The sequence below is a fragment of the Pyrgilauda ruficollis genome, unplaced genomic scaffold (assembly GCF_017590135.1).
Source record: "Pyrgilauda ruficollis isolate IOZ18807 unplaced genomic scaffold, ASM1759013v1 scaffold48, whole genome shotgun sequence".
NCBI lineage: Eukaryota > Metazoa > Chordata > Aves > Passeriformes > Passeridae > Pyrgilauda > Pyrgilauda ruficollis.
In genome coordinates this window covers 4,602,990-4,622,303 of record NW_024526377.1, presented here as the reverse complement: position 1 = coordinate 4,622,303, position 19,314 = coordinate 4,602,990, and the positions used below count along the sequence as shown (strand labels likewise).

Below are 19,314 nucleotides of genomic sequence, written 5' to 3'. Positions count from 1 at the left end.
GTCCTGTGGAGCCCCCTCCGCAGGGAGCCCCGCTTCCAAGAGCTCTTGGAAGCGCCTTTTCCTGCGAGCGCGTCCTTGGGCAGCGCACGCAACGCTGGAGCTGGAGGCTGGAGCGCCGCAGGAAGGAACTGAGTCCAGCCCAGTCCGACTGTCTCCAGCATGACTGGATTCCACAGTGAGTCACGAATTCCCCCAAGACCCCCGGAGAACAAAGCAAAGCCACTGGCACAAAGGACATCCCCGGCCGCTGCTCTGTGTCCTTGTGCCCCCGCCAGCTCCCTGACAGCTCAGAGGAGCCGTGGGGTGCTCCGGGAGCAGCTGACCGTTCCCGTAACAACCCTGTCCCCCTGCCAGCTGATAAGAGGCGCTGCGCGGAGGCGGCAGCGGCGGCAGTCCAAGTGTTTGGTGCATCCCCTCACCCCGTTCCTGCGGCTGGGCTCCGGCGGGACGCGGCCAGCTGGCCCTGCGAGGTCACAGCTCCCTCTGTGTCACTCTGACGCCAGCGTCTCCCTCCCTGCTCGTGTCCCCTTTGCCGGGAGTGGCAGCCTCGGCGCACGTGGGGCCACCAAGGTGGAGGGGGACAAAGTCCTGCCGGGGCACCTTGGGCCCATGTGACGGCGGGAGGCAGAGCCGCGGGCTGGCACACACCCTGCCTGTGCCACCGCCCCGGCCGTGCCGGGGGAGGGACAAGCTGCCAGGACCCCGTCCCCACCGCTTAGACCCCACACCCGGCTGGGTTGGCCCTGGATGCCCCATGAACACAGCCGGGCTGGATGCGGGGTGAAGATCCCACAGCTGCAGGGATGAATCCCTCCAAACCCACCCGGGAAAGCCGCCCACCCTTCTGGGAACACCGCGAGAGGCCGGCACAGTGCCCCCCAAAGCCAACGCCCCAGGGATCACACCCCACACATCGGGCTCTCGGCGGAACCGGGGTGCTGGAGCACCCCGAACCCCCCATCCCCGAGCCGGGCAGCTCTGGGGCGCTGCGAGCGGGGCACGGAGGCGCTGCCCCCGCAGAGCTCGGCTCCGAGGCGATCCTGGAGCGAGTTTCTTGGCAGGAGGCAGCCAGGAAAGGCAGGGACCGAGCCGCGGCCAGCCCCGGCTTCCTCTCCGGCCAGCGGCACGGGAAGGGGCCGCCTCAGCCCCGACATCGCTGCAGGACGCGTTGTCCCCGGGGGTGCCAGCTCACAGCCACGGGGTGAAGCTTTGCTGTCCCTACAGGGGTCTGGGGGCTCCTGGGGAAGGGGGCTCCACCCTCACCTCCCTGGGATGGCCTTGGGGACATCGCAGCGTCGTCGCCATTTGGGGAGGGGACACACCAAACAGGCAGGGGGGGCACAGCCCTTCCCGGGGCAGCGACCCTTCCGTGTAAGGTGCCAAAAAAGCGGCGCACGGGTCCTCCTGCAGCGACACCAGCCCTGCACCCGCCGCGCACAGGATGGAGCTGGGGAGGGCGAGAGAGCCGGAGCTGGGCTCTCAATCCCATCTCGGTGGCTTTCTGCAGCTTAAGGGGTCAGGGAGGAGTCCGGACATTTGTGTCCCCTGCCGGACATTTGTGTCCCCGGCCGGACGTTGCTGTCCCCTGGCCGCGGCTGGGTGGCAGGGCTGGAGTGCCACCTCTCGGGAGCGCCGGGACACAGACGGCAGCAGGCGGGCAGCCTCTACTCCAAATTTTAATGAAACAAATAAGTTAATAAGTTAATCAAGTGAGGTAACTACCGCTGGCTCGGGGGGATCTGCGGGGACCAGCCAGCCTCGGGAGGGGGGTTCTAAGGGTTAATTCCTGCGTGCGGCTGCGGGCAAAGCTGTCGCATGCACCTGGCCCCACGGCCACCCACCCAGCGCTGTCCCCTGGTGTCGCACCGCCCGGGCACCCCCGGGGGGAGGGCAGGAGCAGGGTGGGGGGGTTCAAGCAGCTCTGGCACGGCCCGCGCTGGCCACATGCACTAACGGGGCGAGGGGACGAGCAGGGTCGGGAGTCCGCAGTGCCCGGAGCAGGGGCACGGGAGAAGGGGTGCGAATCCCACCGTGCCATCCCAGAGAGGAGCGGAGCTGGCAGCGGGGGGAGCAGCCCAGGACAGATCCTGGCACTGTGGGGAGACCACCGAACCCCCTGGAGCCCCGGGTGCAGCCCCAGCCCGGCGCTTTGGCACAGTCCCGGTGTTGCTGGGCTGGGGAGCAGCGCAGGGGACTGGGGCAGCGCGGGAGCTGTCGTGGCTCTGCTGAAGGTGACATGCAAGGACACCACCCTGTGGTAGGCCCCCTCCAGGCCCGGCCCGTGCTCCCCGGACCACAGAGGGGACAGGGACAAACTGAGCACCGCAGGACCCAGCAGGGAGGGAATCCTTTAAGCAGGAGCAGGGGTTGGGGCACAGAGGGAGAGACACTCCTTGGGGACAGCGCCTGTCCCCACAGCCCCTGCTCAGCTTCCTGGCTCCAGGGCCACCCTCAGGTGGAGATTTCCCCCCGGCCTTGAGCCCTCAGGGCCTCCAGGGCCCTCCTGGGCAGCACAGTCCAGCCCTGGGAGCTGGCAGAGGGTTGCTTATTGCCTATGGCCCCTCGGGTTGCTCTTCCCAGGGGTGTTGCATATTAAGACATTATTGCATAAATACATATATATATCTTCTATATATATATTGCCCTGGGAGCATGCACGGGCAGGCAGAAGGCTCTGCTGTGCTTCTGGAGAGGTGCAGCCTAGGGAGGGGGGACAGTCCCCTGCTCCCCACACAGGGGACCCCGAGTGACGCGGGTAAAACCACCCTGGGTCGTGCCCCCACACCCCTGCACTGGCAGCAAGAAGGAGGTGGGACCTTGCATAGCTGATGGTGGCCCCGGCTCAGCTCTGGGGGACCAGGCAGGACCTGTCCTGAGGGCTGGGGATGGGGTTCAAACCAAACCCCAGGGGATGGGGCCAGCCCAGAGCATCCCCACCACAGCTGGGGAGCACCCAGGACCCCGGAGCTGGGGGGATGTCATCCTACAGGAAGCCAGGAACATCCCAGGAATAGCCCAGGAACATCCCAGGAGCTCCTCAGGAACATCCCAGGAGCATCCCAGGAACATCCCCAGAAATATTCCATGAGCATCCCCAGGAATATCCCAGGAACGTTCCAAGGAATGTCCCTGGAGCATCTCAGGAATACCCCAGAATCACCCCCAGGAGCATCCCAGGAATGTCCCAGGAACATCCCAGGAGCCTGGGCTGGCCATGCCACACTGCCACAGCCACCCTGCTGCAGCCGTGTCCCCGCAGAGGAAGACTCGGTTCAAGCAACACAGCGAGGTGACAGCGAGGTGACAGCGAGGTGACAGCGAGGGGACAGCGCCACGCCGCCCCAGCGCCCCATCCCCGGCGGGCAGGGTCCATCCCGCTGCCTCCTGCTCAGTCCATGTTGGCGCTGGCCGACCTGGAGATGCTGAGGGTCTGGGCGGAGGCGGAGATGTCCTCGTGCTCCGCGGGGCTGTGGTAGTCCGAGGTGATGTCGGGCTCGCCGGGCGGCGCCCGCACCGCGGCCAGGCTGAAGGAGTTGCTGGAGCCCTTGCGGAGGCACTGCGAGTAGAGGCCGAGCAGCAGGTCCAGCTTGTGCTCGATGGATTGCACCTGCAAGGACGGCAGGGAGGAGCTCAGCCTGGCCCACCCCCCCGGAGGGGTCGCGGGGGGCTCCCCTGCCCCTCCCGAGGGATGGTGACATTGCCGGGGTGTTGTAGTGTGTTTTCATGCTTTGTAATGGTTTTGGTTTTGGATCCCCTTATTTTTACCAAATGGTTTATCCCTGATTGTACCCCCTCCCTCTACCTGTGGAATCATTCTCCTTTGTTGAAATCATCCCCAAATCCCCACTCTGGCTCTCTGTCAATCACTCACATCCCATCCTTTCCATCTAGAACTTTCAGTCCAAGTCATCGAGTGATCAGTCAGAGGCCAGGGGTCAACCCCCCAGGTGCTGCCCCATACACTATCCCAAATGTCCATTCCCTAAGTGTTCATCCCTGAAGTTTCTTTATTGACCAGCAAAATTATCTACTTTTTGGTTCACATCTCCCTTTAAATGTAACCTTGGCACCTCTCCCAGGTGCTCTGAGCACCCCCTGAGGTGTGGGTGCTCTCAGGAGCTCCGAATAAAACCTTGGATTAACCCCTGCTAAGACTCAGCCCTTTCATCCTCTACCGACGTCTCTAGCATCTCTTCTGCTGCAAAGGTGACTAGTTTAGCTGCCTTGGTACCCTCGGGGCACCAGAGAGTGTCCCCCCGCTGTCTGCCGGGGTTCCTGGGGGGCTGGAGGCATCGGGCTGTCCCCTCCTGACCTGCCGCTCCACTTTGACCACGCGTCCCATCATGCTGAGCTCGTCCAGCTCCGCCTCCAGCGCCGGCTTCTCCCCCTTCTCCCGAACCTTCTTGTCCGCGGGGAGCGCCCGATCCCTGCCCACGATCTGGTCCACGCTGGCAGGGAGGGAAGGAAGGGGCAGAGCCCATCCATCACTCCCAAGGGCTCGGGAATGTGGGAGAACCCCCAGGGTCACCTGCAGGGCGACCTCACCGTGTCTGCAGGCTCTTGATCCTGCCCAGCATGTCCAGGTGTCCCGCCGAGTACTGCTCGATGACATCCTTGACGTCGTAGGGACGCAAGGTCTCCTTGAACTTCCTCTTGGCCACCAGGAACTTCAGGATCCTGCGGGGACAGCCGGGCTGGAGGCAGGAACGGGGTGCCCGGGGGGCTCTGTGCACGCCGGGGGACACGGGAGGGGACAGTCTCACCTGACAGCCCGGATGAGGGTCTTCACTGCCGGCATGATGTCCTCGAAGGTCAGGTCGCAGGGGGAGTTCCTCTCCTCGCCGCTGTCGTCCGGCGGGCAGTCGGCTGTGGGTGCCAAGAGCGGGGGGATGGCAGAGCCCGAGGATTGTCCCCAACCCTGCAGCCCCCCACAGTGTCCCCCAGGGGCTCACCCTCAGTCGGGGTCCGCGGCTTGAGCCTCAGGGATGCTCGGAATCGGGTGCGGTCGTTGAAGCTCCAGCTTTTCTGCACCTTGGTGGGGCTGGAGGCCTCGGCCACGTCCTCGGTGCTGGGGGAGCGGTGCAGGGGCGGCCCCAGGTGCTGCTGCCGGCCGCGGCTGCCCTGGCGCTGCGAGCTGCTCAGCCGGATCCGCTCCTTGATGCCCATCTTGTTGCTGCGCGGGGACAGCGGCAGGGCGGTGTCAGGGCCGTGGGGACAGGGACAGGGAAGGGGTGACCCCTGTTTGAAGCGGGGGTGGCCGTGCTGAGCTCGCAGAGAGCACCCGGCAGGCGGTTCCTGCAGGGGCAGCTCTGCGGTTGCTCCTTTAAATCGCTTTTTTTGGTCCCAAGAGCAGAGAAAGGAGGTGGCAGACAGGGAGAGAGGGGACAGACAGGCGTGGCAGCAGGGGACACGCGGCAGAGCCACCTCTGAGCTGAGCAGAGCTCTGCTCCTGCTCCATCCCTGTTGGCACGGGGTGTCCAAACCCGGCCAAGCTGCTTCATCCTCCTCCTCCTCCTCCTCCAGGCTGCACCTCCCAGTCCAGGCTCTGCTCCTGCCCTACCGCCAGTTCTGCTCCCAAACCCAGCTGCAATTTCGGGCATTTTTTATGCAGGACCTACTCAAACCCCCCATATTTTGCATGATGAGAGACCCCAAATGCAGCTCAAGGGGACACACAGGGAAGGACCCTAAAGCTGGGGAGGGCACGGAGTGAATCCCACACCCCCTGCAGGACAGGATCCATGAGACCCCGGCGTTTGGGGACATTCCTGGATTTCCTCAGGCAGGGCAAGGCAGGGATAGAGGCAGGGTCCTGGCAGGGATACAGGCACGGTCCTGGCAGGGTTCTGGTAGGGATACAGGCAGGAATACAGGCAGGAATACAGGAAGGGTCCTGTCAGGGATACAGGCAGGGTCCTGGCAGGGTCCTGGCAGGACAGGAATACAGGAAGGGTCCTGTCAGGGATACAGGCAGGGTCCTGGCAGGAATACAGGCATGGTCCTGGCAGGGTTCTGGCTGGGATACAGGCAGGGTCCTGGCAGGGCACAGTGCTCACAGCCCTTCCCCGTGCTGGCAGTGGGGCTGCCACACATCTCACACATTCCCAAGCTGGGAAGGGCTGTGTCCCGGGAATCAGACTGGCACACACAGCTGGGATTTATGGGATTGATTTATCCAAGTGCTGGAGGTGGCTGCCACCAACCCGTGCTCATCCACATTACAACGGGGAAACTGAGGCAGTAAGGGACAGGGGGACAGCTCGGCCCAGGCCATGCACAGCCTCCCTGCCCTGCCGAGGGTCCCCCAATCCAGCCTCCACCCCCCGTGCCTCGGTGCCCAGCCCTGTCCATGCCGCAGGCACGCAGGCAGAGGTGCATCCATGCATCCCGAGGCTCCCGGTGCCGCTCTCGGGCGGGACACGGTACCTCCGTCTCCACGTGCCCCACGTCTGCAAGAGCCTCCTCTTACCACTAAAGATGGGGCTGGAGGGGCAGGGCAGAGACACAGGAGAAAAGAGAATCAGCCCCGGGCGGAGGGAGCCGAGCGTCCCGGGCCAGCGCCTGCCCGTCCCCGCCGTGCCACCGTGGGTGCCACAGCCGTCTGTGGTTGTGTAGGTCCTGCATAAACACCTGTGCGCTGTCTCGGCTCTACCAGGAGGGTTTGGGGACAGTCCCCGAGCACAGGGACCGTGGTGGCCCCGCCGGGCTCGGGGGGGGCTCCCCGCGGCCGGGGGCGAGCTTTACCTGAGGCGTAAACACCTGTGGGGCTGCGCGTCCTCCTCATTCCAGCTTGGGGCAGAGGGAGGGGGGCACGGCGGGTTTGGAGGAGGGTGGAGGGATGGAGAGGAGGAGGAGGGTGAGCGGGAGAGGGAGGAGAGAGAGAAGATGAGATGTTATGAGAGGTGTGCTCGCGGGGGAGACGGGCGGGCTCGGGCCCCCGAGGGGGGGTTCTGTCCTTCCCCTGCCAGTACCTGGTTGGTTGCCAAGCCCAGGGAGGAGCCCCCCAAGCCCCGAACTCACCTGGGGGAGCAGGTCCCGCTCAGCCCCACACCTGCAGCCTCAGCCCTGCTGATGTGGCACCATGGGGGAAACTGAGGCACGAGGCCTCTCCCCACCTAACCCCGGCCCGATGTCCTGGGGGGTGGCCAGCATTGGTGGCACGCTGGGATCTCCTCTTCAGGCAGAGGGGACAAGGGACACGGTGCAGAGCAGCCTCCAGCAGCAGCAGGGCAGCCTCCAGCCCTCCCTTCTCTCCTCATGGGCTCCAGGAGCCCTTCCCACCCCCAGGCTCTGGGATTTGCTCTTTCCCAGGCTCTGGAGCGTGGCCCCGTGGCTCCATCCTGCCAGGCTGGCACCACTGCCCTTGCCAAGGGGTTTTCTGCCACTCTCAGTTACCCTGTGCCACGCCCCGGGGTGGCAGCCATGTGAAGAGGGCAGCGAGGTGACCTCACTCAGGTACAACAGCCCAGAGTGTCCCCTGGGCTCAAATCTGCCCCTTCTGGAGCTGGAACGGAGCTGGGAGCAGCAGCAGGAGCAGGGGGGATGCCCAGCACCAGTGGGGAGCAGGGACACTTTGGGGTGGTGGCACCTCGGGTCTGGCTTTGACAGAGTGACAGTGACAGTGACAGTGACATCTCAGGAGGGCACAGAGGAGCAGAGACAGAGCAGAGAGGAGGGAGAACACAGGGGCTGCCCCCTCCTACCTTTCCCCTGAACACACGGCCAGGCTGAAGGTTTTCTGGGCAGGGGTGAAGCAGTGGTAGGGTGGTGGGGCTCTGTCAGGCCATTTTTTCACCTCTGAGTTCCTAAATCCTCCGTTGCGGACCCGGTGCAAATGCTCAAATATAAGGACCAGCTCTCTGAGGTCGGGGTGAAATAAAAACGGGGAGAAATTAAAATTTCCAAAGCAAACTGAACCAGCAAAGCGAGGCTGAGCAGCTCTGGGTCGTCCTGAATGCCAACCAAAGCAAAACCAGAGCAAAACAAAACAAAACAAAACAAAGAAAAAATCAGCATTTTTGTTCAAAAGATGGTTTCTTAATTGGGGGTGATGAGGCTGGGGAAGGTCCTGGGACAGGATTGCACAGAAGGAAGGGTTGGACGTGCTGAGGGGGATGGATCAGGTGAGGACAAATCTGGGACAGGGTGAGGACATGGGGACCTGTCACCATCAGATCCTGGGCTCCAGCCAGAAGGGGAAAGCTCAGAGCCAGCAGGGATGGAATCTGGCTCTGTGTGAATTCCACCGCAGGGAACACGGCTCCTGGCACAGCAGGAGGGGAAGCAGAGCCCCCAGAGATTCCCAGGATCCGGGGTGATGCTCGGGAAGCTGGGACTCGGGGCTGTGGCTGTTGAAAGCCCTGCCTTTGGAAAAATTGAGAGTGGGACAGAGAGATGAATTTCTCACATGGCCAGAGCAGGGCAGGGATGCTCACAGCGTTGTGGCAAACTCTCAGGATCCAGAAGAGAGATCTGAAAACCTTTGGGAAGCCTCTGATCCACCCACAGTGGCAAAATCCCAGGGATCACAGGAGGGACACGCTGCAGGGGCGGGACAAGGGGCTCCCGCTGGATCCCACTGGATTCCCCCACACCTGGAACCAGCTCCTGTCTGGCTGCAGCTCCACCACCACAACCGTGGGCTCCCCGAGGCACCACCCCTTCCCTGTGGCGCTGGAGGAAGGCTGTGGATGGAGTGAGAGGGGATGGGATGGGCGCTGTGAGGATGATGAGGATGAAGGAGGCTCCTTCAGCAGACTCCCATCCTGGGAAGGTGTCGCCGCTGCTCGACCCCACTGAACTCCTGGGGGTTCCACAAGGTCCCTTCTGGTTTCCCAGGGTTTTCATCCCCCCAGCCCTCACCCCCTGTCTCCTACCTGAAGGCGGGCAGGAGGCTGTCGTAGTAACACCACGTGGCCGTCAGGTACACCCGGCTGGCATCCGTGGAGTACAGGCGCCAGGCAGCCTGCAGGGAGCGAGATTCCCGGGAATCGGGACCCATCGGGATGGGAGAACCCTCCCGGACCCCTCCATCCCTCCTGGCCCCCACAGGAGGCAGCGGGCAACCCGCAGGATGTCGGTGCTGGAGGTGGGGCCGGGAGTTTGGATGGGCAGACAGAGGAGGGGACAGCAGAGCATTCCCGGGAAGGGCTGGGGCGGGACACGCCAGAGCTGCCTCACCTGGATCAGGTTGGCTGCCGGGGTCCTCCTCTTCTCAAAGTGCTTCTGCCGATGCTGCTCTTGCACTTTGAGGGCAAAGCCGGAGCCCAGGATCCCCTGGGGACAGGAGAGGACAGGGCTGTGAGTGCCAGCACAGACCAGACTCCACACAGAGGCGGCTCTGCCCCTTTCCCCCCTATTTTGAGCCTCTCCCGGCCCCACTCACCGCGGGCAGGGCGAAGAAGGAGATGCCGAGCAGGGCGAATCCGGCCGCCAGCATCCGGCCCAGCCACGTCTGCGGCGCTTTGTCCCCGTAGCCGATGGTGGTCAGGGTCACCTGCCCGGGGGCACAACAGCGGGGGGCCTGCAGGGCGCTCCCCCAGCACGGCCCCGTCCCCTCCTGTCCCCGGGGGGCCGCGGGGGCCGAGCTTACCGTGCCCCACCAGAGGGAATCGGCGTAGGTGGCGAACTGGACGTTGGCGTCCTTCTCGGCCAGGTAGACGAGGAAGGAGGCGAAGATGAGCACCAGGAAGCCGATGTACCAGGCGGTGATGAGCTCCTGCGGGGCACGGCGGCTCAGACGCGCTCGGGGACACTCCGGGGGACATCCCTGGGTGGTTTTTCTCACCTTGCTGTGGGCGTAGACGACGGAGCCCAGCAGCTTCCAGGTGCCGCCGCGGCGGTCCATGCGCACCATGCGCAGGATCTGCAGGAAGCGCATGCTGCGCAGCGCCGACGTGGCGAAGATGTTGCCCTGCGTGCCCGCGGCGATGACGGCCACCGAGGCGATGAAGACGATGAAGTCTGAGGGGACAGAGAGGCTCAGGAGGTGTGTGGGTTATCCCGAAGTCCGCCCGTTAAAATCAACAATAAAATCCCCTGCAAAGTTGTGGTGTCGTACTAATGTGTTATGTTATTAATTTATTATTGTATTAGCTGGTAAAGGGTTTGAACATAAGTGCTGTGAGGGAGCTGGGGTTGTTTAGCTTGGAAAAAAGTGGCTCAGGGGTGATGTTAGCACTCTAGCACTGCCTGAAAGAAGGTGTGAGGACACAGGAATCTGTCTCTTCTTCCAGTGAAGGAACAAGGGGAAATGGACTCAAGTTGCATCAGGAAAGGTTCAGGTTGGATATTAGAAAAAAATTCTTCACTGAAAGAGTGGTCAAGCATTGGAACAACCTTATATATTCTATTATTATATTGTTTTCCCCATGTACATATTCTTTCTCTAGAAACTTTCCAAAATAGCTTGCTTTTACTGAATATAAAATTTGAAAAAAAAAAGCTTCAAAGCTTTCCAAGTTCCAGTAAAGAAAACCGTTAGGCTCTAAACAATTGTATTTACCATACACTTTTAGGTGACATTATATATATTCCACCAATTGAAGATATTGTCTCAAACACACATTGAAGAACATACTTAAGTGTGTGCAGACCCCATGGTGTGGCAGCAGCTCTCTGGCCACAGAGATAAACACAACTTTTCCCAGGCATTGTCCTGGGAAAGGCTGTGAGAAGCTCAGAGAAAAAAATGAGAAGCAATTCTTACCATCACTTGCTGCACCCGTTGTTGTGCACGTGTGGAATGTATTATGGAGATTTGTTTGCCAAAGGGTGATTTCTTAATTGGCCAATGGTGATGGTGTTTGGATTCAAGGACCAATTAGGTCAAATCTGTATCGGACTGTGTGTAAGGGTGATGGGTTTCTCAATAAGTACAGTATATTAGAGTGATTAATCAGCCTTCGGAGAATCATGGAGTCAATGCTAATTAATACCCATGGTTTTGTCTTTGTCCGTGATCTCTTTAGCGTGCTTTGGAATAAACCTCACAGGAATACATCACGCAAAGACCCTTCCTGTCCTTCCCCCGCTGAGCTGAGACTTGAAATGTCTGCTCCGGTGGCCTGACTCCGAGCAGCTTCAGAAGGAGACGCCTCAAAGACGCTTGCAGAGTTCCTACCACCCTGCCAGGCTGCAGCAGAGGAGCTGGTGGCCGTGCCAGCCCGTACCTATCACGCAGAAGGGTTTCCTGGCGAAGCGGAAGCGCCCGCGCCAGCCGCGGTAGCGGCAGCAGCAGCCGGCGGCCCACACGCGGACGATGTACTCCATGCCGAACACCACGATCATCACGAATTCCTGACGGGGGAAAAGAGGAATAAAAGAGGGTAGGGGCTCAGATTTGAGGGGGGCAAAGTGAAATCGGGCTGAGCGCGGTGCGGGGTGGCCCCAGCAAAGCTGGCAGAGCCGCGCCGGGGGATGAGGGCGGTGAGACGGAGGGAATGGCTGTGAGGGAATGGCTGCTCTCCTCCTCGCCCCGAGCTGGGTCCTTTTCCTCCTCTGTCAGCATTGTCCTCCTACCTCTCGCACAAACAAGCCCCCGTTCTGCTTACTCGCAGGAAAGTCACAAGGACCTTCCCAATTTAGTCTCCGTCACTCGGGAGAAGTCCCTGCGTCAGCTCTTTCTGACAGTTTGGGGGAAAGTTGCCTTTTTTAGCCCCTCGTGCCTTGCCTGTTCCAGCGGTTGGCGCACGGAGGGACAATGGTGGGATGGGCCACCCTGAGCCGCGGTGACACCCACGGCCAGGCCACCCCCGAGGTGCCACGGGATCGTCAGTGACTGGTGATGAGGTCACGGGGGTTCTGCCCGCGATCTCGCCCGATTCTTTCAGGATGTCAAGTGGGGAGAGGAAATCCGAGCAGCAGCCCCGCTCCTGCATCACTCACCAGGATGAAGAGGCACTCGTTGGCCAGTTTCTGGTGCTCCTGGATGGTGGAGAAGACCGACAGCACCAGGCAGCTGAAGACGAGGAGGAATCTGGAAGGACAAAGTGTCAGTGGGGGGCACAGGGACAGCCAGGGGACCCCACCCCTCATTCACAGCCTGAACCCCCCAGTCAAGACCTCCCCAGGCCGTGGCAGAGCCACTGGGGACACGTTTTGCCTCTAGATGGTGGCATGGAGCCTTGGGCAGCCCAGGAGCTGCCGTGGGGCTCGGTGCCAGCTCTGCCGCAGCCCTGCAGCTTCTTAATTAAAGGCAGGGAGGGACACGGGGGGGGGTCCAGCACTGTGGAGGGTTCTGGTGCTGCAGGAAGGGGACCAGAGCTCCTCAGGACTGTCCCCAGCATCACTGGCACCGTGGGGACCTGCCAGCAACACCTGGGAAGTGCCAACCCAGGGAAAAAGTCCCCAGGAACAGCTCTGAGGCTGCTCCTCCCCGAGAGCCGGGCTCAGGCACGAGGGGCTTTGGCCCATTTAAAATAAGGAGGGGAATTAAAAAAAAAAAAAAAAAAAAAGAAAAGAAAAAGAAAAAAAGAAAGTCGACTCTGAAGCTGAAGCAAATGAAACCTCCAAAAATACATTTTTTTTCCCCTGATCCAGCGATTCTAAAAAAGGAAAGCGGAGGGCTTGTGCCACGTGACACAAAGGGCCACTCACTGCTCCGTCACTGCCACTCCAGGATGGCACAGGGGACCACGGGCACACCAGGCTGGCTGGCACTGGCACGGCCTGGCTGAGCCCTGGTGGCCCTGGCACCTTGTCCTCGAGCTGGTGGCACCCATCTCAGCCCCATGGCTGTGTTCTCGTGGTGACAATGCCCGGGGGCCACCAGGGGTGGATGGAGCCTCCCCAAAGCAATAATGAGAACCCAGTGGGGAAGGAGAAATCTCTTTAATTAATCCGGGGGGTGTGGGGGGCTCAGCCCCTGCTCAAGAGGACGTTCCTATCTCTTTGTGTTGTTGATGTGGGATTTTTGGGCAGAATCATCAGAGGGGTGAATCCTGTCCCAGCTGTCCCAGTGCCACTGGGAAGGCACCAGGGGACACAGCAGAGAGGGGCTGGTGCTCTGTCCCTCAGTGGGAACATCCAGGACCCCTCCCCACTGACCCCACAGCCCCGTGTGGGACCAGGGGTTCCTAACCCAGCCCTGGCATGAGGGGGATGAGGGTGGCACAGCCTAAAGGGGACAGATGGGTCCTTTTCCCCAAAATGCTGCTGGAGGTGGGACCGACAGCAAAAAAACCCTTGGGAATGGGAGAAGGGCTGGATGCAGAGCAGGGAGGAGGGAGAGCTGGAGCCAGGAAGGGGCCAGGGGTGTCACAGCCGTGTCACCACCCTGTCCTCACTGCGCTGCTGCTCTCCCGGGCTCTCCCCACCCGCAAGGCAGAAGGTTGGAGCCGGCTCCTTCTCCCTCTGAATTATTAATTGGGTTTTTTTCCTCCAGCACAGCAGTTCTGGAGTGAAACCCCACAGGGAACAGCGGCACCCCCGTGGCACGGGCAGGGGGTGGGTGCCAGGCTCTGGGCTGAGGAGCAAACACAGCCCAGGGCAGAGCTCGCAGCTTCGTGCATCATCAGCAATAAAAGATTATCCAAGCAGGATTTAGCAGGCAATTACACGGGCAGCGAAGCACAAAGCAGAGGAGAAGGCAGAAATCTCCCAGCCTGCAAAGATTTGTGCCCCTCGCCTCATCCAGCGAGCAGGGAGGGGGGTCCCTGTGCCTGGGACTTTGCTGTGGGTGGCCCTGGCTCTGGAGCAGCACCGTGATGGAAACCTGCCCTCCCAGGCAGCATCCCGTAGGATTTGGGGAAGGATACAGGCATGAGAGGTCCCACGGGGCTGGCTGGGAAAGGAACTTTCTGGGAACACATCACCTGCTAGGAATTAACTTGTAAAGCCTGGGCAAACGCCCCGTCCCGGCTGCCGGCAGCGCTTAAGCGGCTTAGGGAAGGGTCAGATGCCTGAAGGCAGCGAGGGGAGCCAGGAACCAGCATCCCCCATCCCTCCCGGGCAGGAATTCCGCTCGCAGCCGCTCTACCAAGCACCCATGGGGGGTTTTACATCCTCAGCCCTCCATCAAACCCCGCTGGGGACCGGCAGTGCCAGGATCCCATCCCAGTTCGCTGCTCTTCGCACTTTCCAAGAGGAGCTGGAAAGCCGAGGAATGCTGGCAGGGGAGGGGACAGGGAGAGAGGGACAGGAGCTGCAGGGCTTCCCCATCCCGGGGGATGAGGGAGCAGAGGCAGAGCCGGTGTTTCACCTCTCCCAGATAAAATTCCCATCTCCAGCCCCCTTTCCCAGCACATGGCACTGCGTGGACACGGGGACAGGACCCAGCAGGAGCAGAGCCCGGCCCCAGCAGCAATGAAACCTCCCCCAAAACAATAATGAAAACCCGGCGGGGAAGGCGAAATCTCCTCAATTAATCTTCATTAGGGTGGGCTTTGCCATCTGCTGCAGCCCGAGCCGGCCCAGGAACAGGTGAGCCGGGAAAGCTGCTGAGCTCAGGGGAAGCGGGGCCAAGTCGGCCTCCCAGGATGGGCAGGCGGGCACCAGTTGGCCCCCAGTGCCCCCCAAACACCCCTGGGCAAAGGGGCTGCACCCCAAAATAGCCTGGGACGAGCTGGGGGATCAGGATCCTTGGAGCTCGTGGGTGGGATGGGGATGGAGCAGCCCGGCCCTGCCAGGATTCATCCCCGAACCCCCGGGGCTGGCATGGGGGTGGCATGGGACCTGGCAGGGCTGTCCTTGTCTCCACTTGTCTCACTGGGGTGACACCCTGGCAGGGCTGTCCTGGTCCTTGCTTTGCCTTCCCCCTGGGACAGGCATGGGGGTGACACTGGCCATGCCAGGAATTTCCTGGTCCCCACTTAACCAAACCCCTGGAGCTGGCACGGGGGTGACACCAGCCCTGGCAGGTCCTGGTCCCTGCTCTGCCCAAACCCCCGGGATTAGCACAAGGGTGACACCGGCCCTGGCAGGGCCGTCCCAGTCCCACTTTCCCTCACCTCATCAGCAATAAAAGATTATCCAAGCAGGATTTAGCAGGCAATTACACGGGCAGCGAAGCACAAAGCAGAGGAGAAGGCAGAAATCTCCCAGCCTGCAAAGATTTGTGCCCCTCGCCTCATCCAGCGAGCAGGGAGGGGGGTCCCTGTGCCTGGGACTTTGCTGTGGGTGGCCCTGGCTCTGGAGCAGCACCGTGATGGAAACCTGCCCTCCCAGGCAGCATCCCGTAGGATTTGGGGAAGGATACAGGCATGAGAGGTCCCACGGGGCTGGCTGGGAAAGGAACTTTCTGGGAACACATCACCTGCTAGGAATTAACTTGTAAAGCCTGGGCAAACGCCCCGTCCCGGCTGCCGGCAGCGCTTAAGCGGCTTAGGGAAGGGTCAGATGCCTGAAGGCAGCGAGGGGAGCCAGGAACCAGCATCCCCCATCCCTCCCGGGCAGGAATTCCGCTCGCAGCCGCTCTACCAAGCACCCATGGGGGGTTTTACATCCTCAGCCCTCCATCAAACCCCGCTGGGGACCGGCAGTGCCAGGATCCCATCCCAGTTCGCTGCTCTTCGCACTTTCCAAGAGGAGCTGGAAAGCCGAGGAATGCTGGCAGGGGAGGGGACAGGGAGAGAGGGACAGGAGCTGCAGGGCTTCCCCATCCCGGGGGATGAGGGAGCAGAGGCAGAGCCGGTGTTTCACCTCTCCCAGATAAAATTCCCATCTCCAGCCCCCTTTCCCAGCACATGGCACTGCGTGGACACGGGGACAGGACCCAGCAGGAGCAGAGCCCGGCCCCAGCAGCAATGAAACCTCCCCCAAAACAATAATGAAAACCCGGCGGGGAAGGCGAAATCTCCTCAATTAATCTTCATTAGGGTGGGCTTTGCCATCTGCTGCAGCCCGAGCCGGCCCAGGAACAGGTGAGCCGGGAAAGCTGCTGAGCTCAGGGGAAGCGGGGCCAAGTCGGCCTCCCAGGATGGGCAGGCGGGCACCAGTTGGCCCCCAGTGCCCCCCAAACACCCCTGGGCAAAGGGGCTGCACCCCAAAATAGCCTGGGACGAGCTGGGGGATCAGGATCCTTGGAGCTCGTGGGTGGGATGGGGATGGAGCAGCCCGGCCCTGCCAGGATTCACCCCCGAACCCCCGGGGCTGGCATGGGGGTGGCATGGGCCCTGGCAGAGCTGTCCTGGTTCCCACTTGTCTCACTGGGGTGACACCCTGGCAGGGCTGTCCTGGTCCTTGCTTTGCCTTCCCCCTGGGACTGGCATGGGGGTGACACTGGCCATGCCAGGAATTTCCTTGTCCCCACTTTCCCAAACCCCTGGAGCTGGCACGGGGGTGACACCAGCCCTGGCAGGTCCTGGTCTCTGCTCTGCCCAAACCCCCTGGATTAGCACAAGGGTGACACCGGCCCTGGCAGGGCTGTCCCAGTCCCACTTTCCCTCACCTCGGGATTGACACAGGGGTGACACAGGCCCTGGCAAGGCTGTCCTTGTTCCCACTTGCCCAAACCCCCAGGGTTGGCACAGGGGTGACACCCTGGCAGTGCTGTCCCTGTCCCACTTTGTCCTTGCCCTGGGACTGGCATGGGGTGACACTGGCCATGCCAGGAATTTCCTGGTCCCCACTTTCCCAAACCCCTGGAGCTGGCACAGGGGTGACACCAGCCCTGGCAGGTCCTGGTCCCCGCTCTGCCCAAACCCCCGGGATTAGCACAAGGGTGACACGGACCCTGGCAGGGCTGTCCCGGTCCCACTTTGCCCTTGTCCCAGGACTGGCACGGGGGTGACACGGGCCCTGGCAGGGATGTCCCCATCCCTCATTCCCAAACCCCCGGAGCTGGCACAGGGGTGACACGGGCCCTGACAGGGCTGTCCCGGTCCCGCTTTGCCCTCACCCTGCGGGGATGCCCCGGGGTTGGCACAGGTGGCGATAACTGAGCGGAAGGCAAACACCACCCGCAGGACAAACAGCTCAGCCGCGGGATGAGCGAGCAAACCAACTCCGGGAAGGCACGGATCCCTTCCCTGGCAGCATCACAGCGCCTGGGCCGTACCCTCCAGCTGTGCCACCGCTGCAAATTCGGGATTTGGACCAAAACTGCCGCAGCGCAGCTCCAGCGGGGATGGGGATGGCGTTTCACCCTGCCGGCTCCCCAGGCCGCGAGGTTCAGCTCTGTCTGCAGCTGTATAAACAGCTCGTCCCATAAATCCCCGCCGCTCGGCCCCGCAGCCCTTCAGGAGAGGTGGAGCAGGCGGCCGGGGGATATAAATAACCGGGCTGTAGCGGCCCTGTTTGCGCCCGTAACCATGGCACGGAGCGTCCCACGCCGCCCAGAAGAGAAGCAGAAAAGCTCCGAGTGTTCCCCCACGGGCGCGGCCGGAGCCAGGAGCCGGCAGAGGCACAGCAAAGCCCGGCACACGCTCGGAGCCCGGCCCCGAGCTGCTGTCAGGAGGGTGCTGCTCCCAGAGCCCTGCAGCCCCAGCCGAGAGGCAGCACGGCGTGTCCCCAGCAGCCTGGGGAAGGCTGGAAGCAGAGCTGGGATGTGGAGCCTCTCCCCCAGCCCATGGCAGCACCCACAGGGTGACATCCCACAGACGGTGCGAGCCCGTGGGTTTAAAATCTTGGTGTTTTGGGAGGAAAATCTTGCTGGTGGCATCACCTGGCACCCCCGTGGCACCCAGCGCCCCCGGCCCCGCGGGGAGCACGGTCACAAGGCTCCTGCGGCCGTGCCAAGGCGCTCACACGGAGCAGCCGGGATAGTTTTGCTCTTGGATCATCTGGCAAGGAACGGGCTGGAGGGGGGGAAGGAATCAGAGTGTTTTCCGAGGCACCCCAGCTGAGAGATCAGGGCTGTCACCCTCCTCCAGCACCTGGGGGTCCGCAGGGATGGGGACATTTGGGGCACAAGGGTGTGAGTGGCCCCAAACTGGGACCCTCAAAGAGTGGAGGGGAGGTTTGGGATCACTGCTGGGGAGGGGACAAAGAACCAAAAACTCTCCAGCATCACCCCTGCACCCCGCTGGGGCACCGAAACTGGCACCTCCTGCACTGGCCTGGGGGGCCCAGAGAGAGCAGGAAGACGGAAAAAGGAAAAAAACCAGAAGGAAAAATCAATGCACCGTTTCATGTTGCGCCAAAGTTGCTTAATTTTATGCCCTGGTGACACCACATGGGGCTGGGGAAAGTGCTGTGCCGGCTTCTCCTGCCGCTGGCATTGCCCCTGGAGCAGCTCCCGTTTCAGCCCCAGGCAAGGTGGCCCTGGGGGCACAGCCCGGGCTCGAAGGGCACAGCCTCCAGTCCCTCTGGTTGTGGCCATGCCACCAGCCCAGCTGGGGGACACACCAGTGACAGAGAGTTAAAAGCTTTCAACGAGTTAAATTCAAAGAGATGGAATCGTTGAGAGTTAAACTCAAGAGTTTAAGAGAGGTTGAAGAGTTAAATTCAAGAGGTTTTTCCAAGCAGGCGGCGGGGACTCAGCGCTGAGCAGGAATGGAAGGATTTTCCTGCAACCCATGCCAGGCTCCAGGCCTAGGAATTGCCCCGGGGTGTTGGCAAGGGCTGGGCACTGGCCATGGTGGCACTGCCAGCAGGGCAGGGAGGTGTTTTCTGGCTCTCCAAGCAGTGCTGGAGGGGGGGAGTGGTGGGGGTGACAGCCCCATCCTGCCCTCCACACCTGGCTGGAACTGCAGCCAGGCACAGGGATGCTCCAGGAGCTGCCACCACCCTGCTCCCTGGCCGGAGGGGGACACATCCCAGTGCCACCATCCCAAACCAGCAGGGATTTCCCACTGGAGGCCAATCCTGAGCAGGGACAGCCCGTGCCTGGCATCCCTCACCCAGTGCCAGGCTTGCCCTGAGACTCTGCCGGGAGCTGCCACCTCTCTGTCCCCACGACGACACCAAATACCCAGCAGGGACAAGGCTCCCTTCCGTCCCCTCGGGGAAATTCCTCTCCCAGATGGGAAATAAACCCCAACAGCAGCGCAGGGAGCTGGGCCTGGCACGGGGGACGCTGCTCCAGGCGGGGGATTGCGGCTGTTCCTGGTGCTGCTGGCTCAGGCTTCCCTAAATTGCTCCAGGTGAAACTGTTCTGGATGGAAGTGCTCCTCCAGGGCCGGCAAAAGTGCTGAGCCGAGCTGCTGGTGCACCCAGCAGCCGTTTCATAACCATCGGCACCAGCAGACCCTGGGAGCCGCTGGGAATTTGGGGGCCTGGGGGGTGGGCAGGGACAAGCCACAATGGGAATAGCTGGAATTGGGCACCTGGAAAACCGCGAGGAGCAGCTCCAGGCGGCAAAAACCCCCTGGCAGGGCAGCCCCTGCCCGCGGGCACGCAGCAGTGCCCGTGCCAAGCCCGCAGCAGCTTTGCTGG

The 19,314-nt window shown here is 61.9% G+C and overlaps 1 protein-coding gene across 1 annotated transcript; it reads right to left on the bottom strand.

Annotated features, from left to right (window-relative positions):
- Positions 1 to 419: 419 nt before the first annotated feature.
- Positions 420 to 12,087, bottom strand: KCNQ4 (potassium voltage-gated channel subfamily Q member 4). Its single transcript, XM_041479469.1, has 13 exons — positions 11,887 to 12,087; positions 11,172 to 11,298; positions 9,788 to 9,963; positions 9,593 to 9,718; positions 9,386 to 9,496; positions 9,181 to 9,276; positions 8,877 to 8,965; positions 7,704 to 7,859; positions 4,953 to 5,173; positions 4,764 to 4,866; positions 4,546 to 4,677; positions 4,313 to 4,448; positions 420 to 3,607 (listed from the first exon to the last, which is right to left on the bottom strand). Exons 1-13 carry the CDS (start codon positions 12,034 to 12,036, stop codon positions 3,389 to 3,391), a joined length of 1,842 nt encoding a protein of 613 aa, XP_041335403.1. The 5' UTR covers positions 12,037 to 12,087; the 3' UTR covers positions 420 to 3,388.
- Positions 12,088 to 19,314: the final 7,227 nt, after the last annotated feature.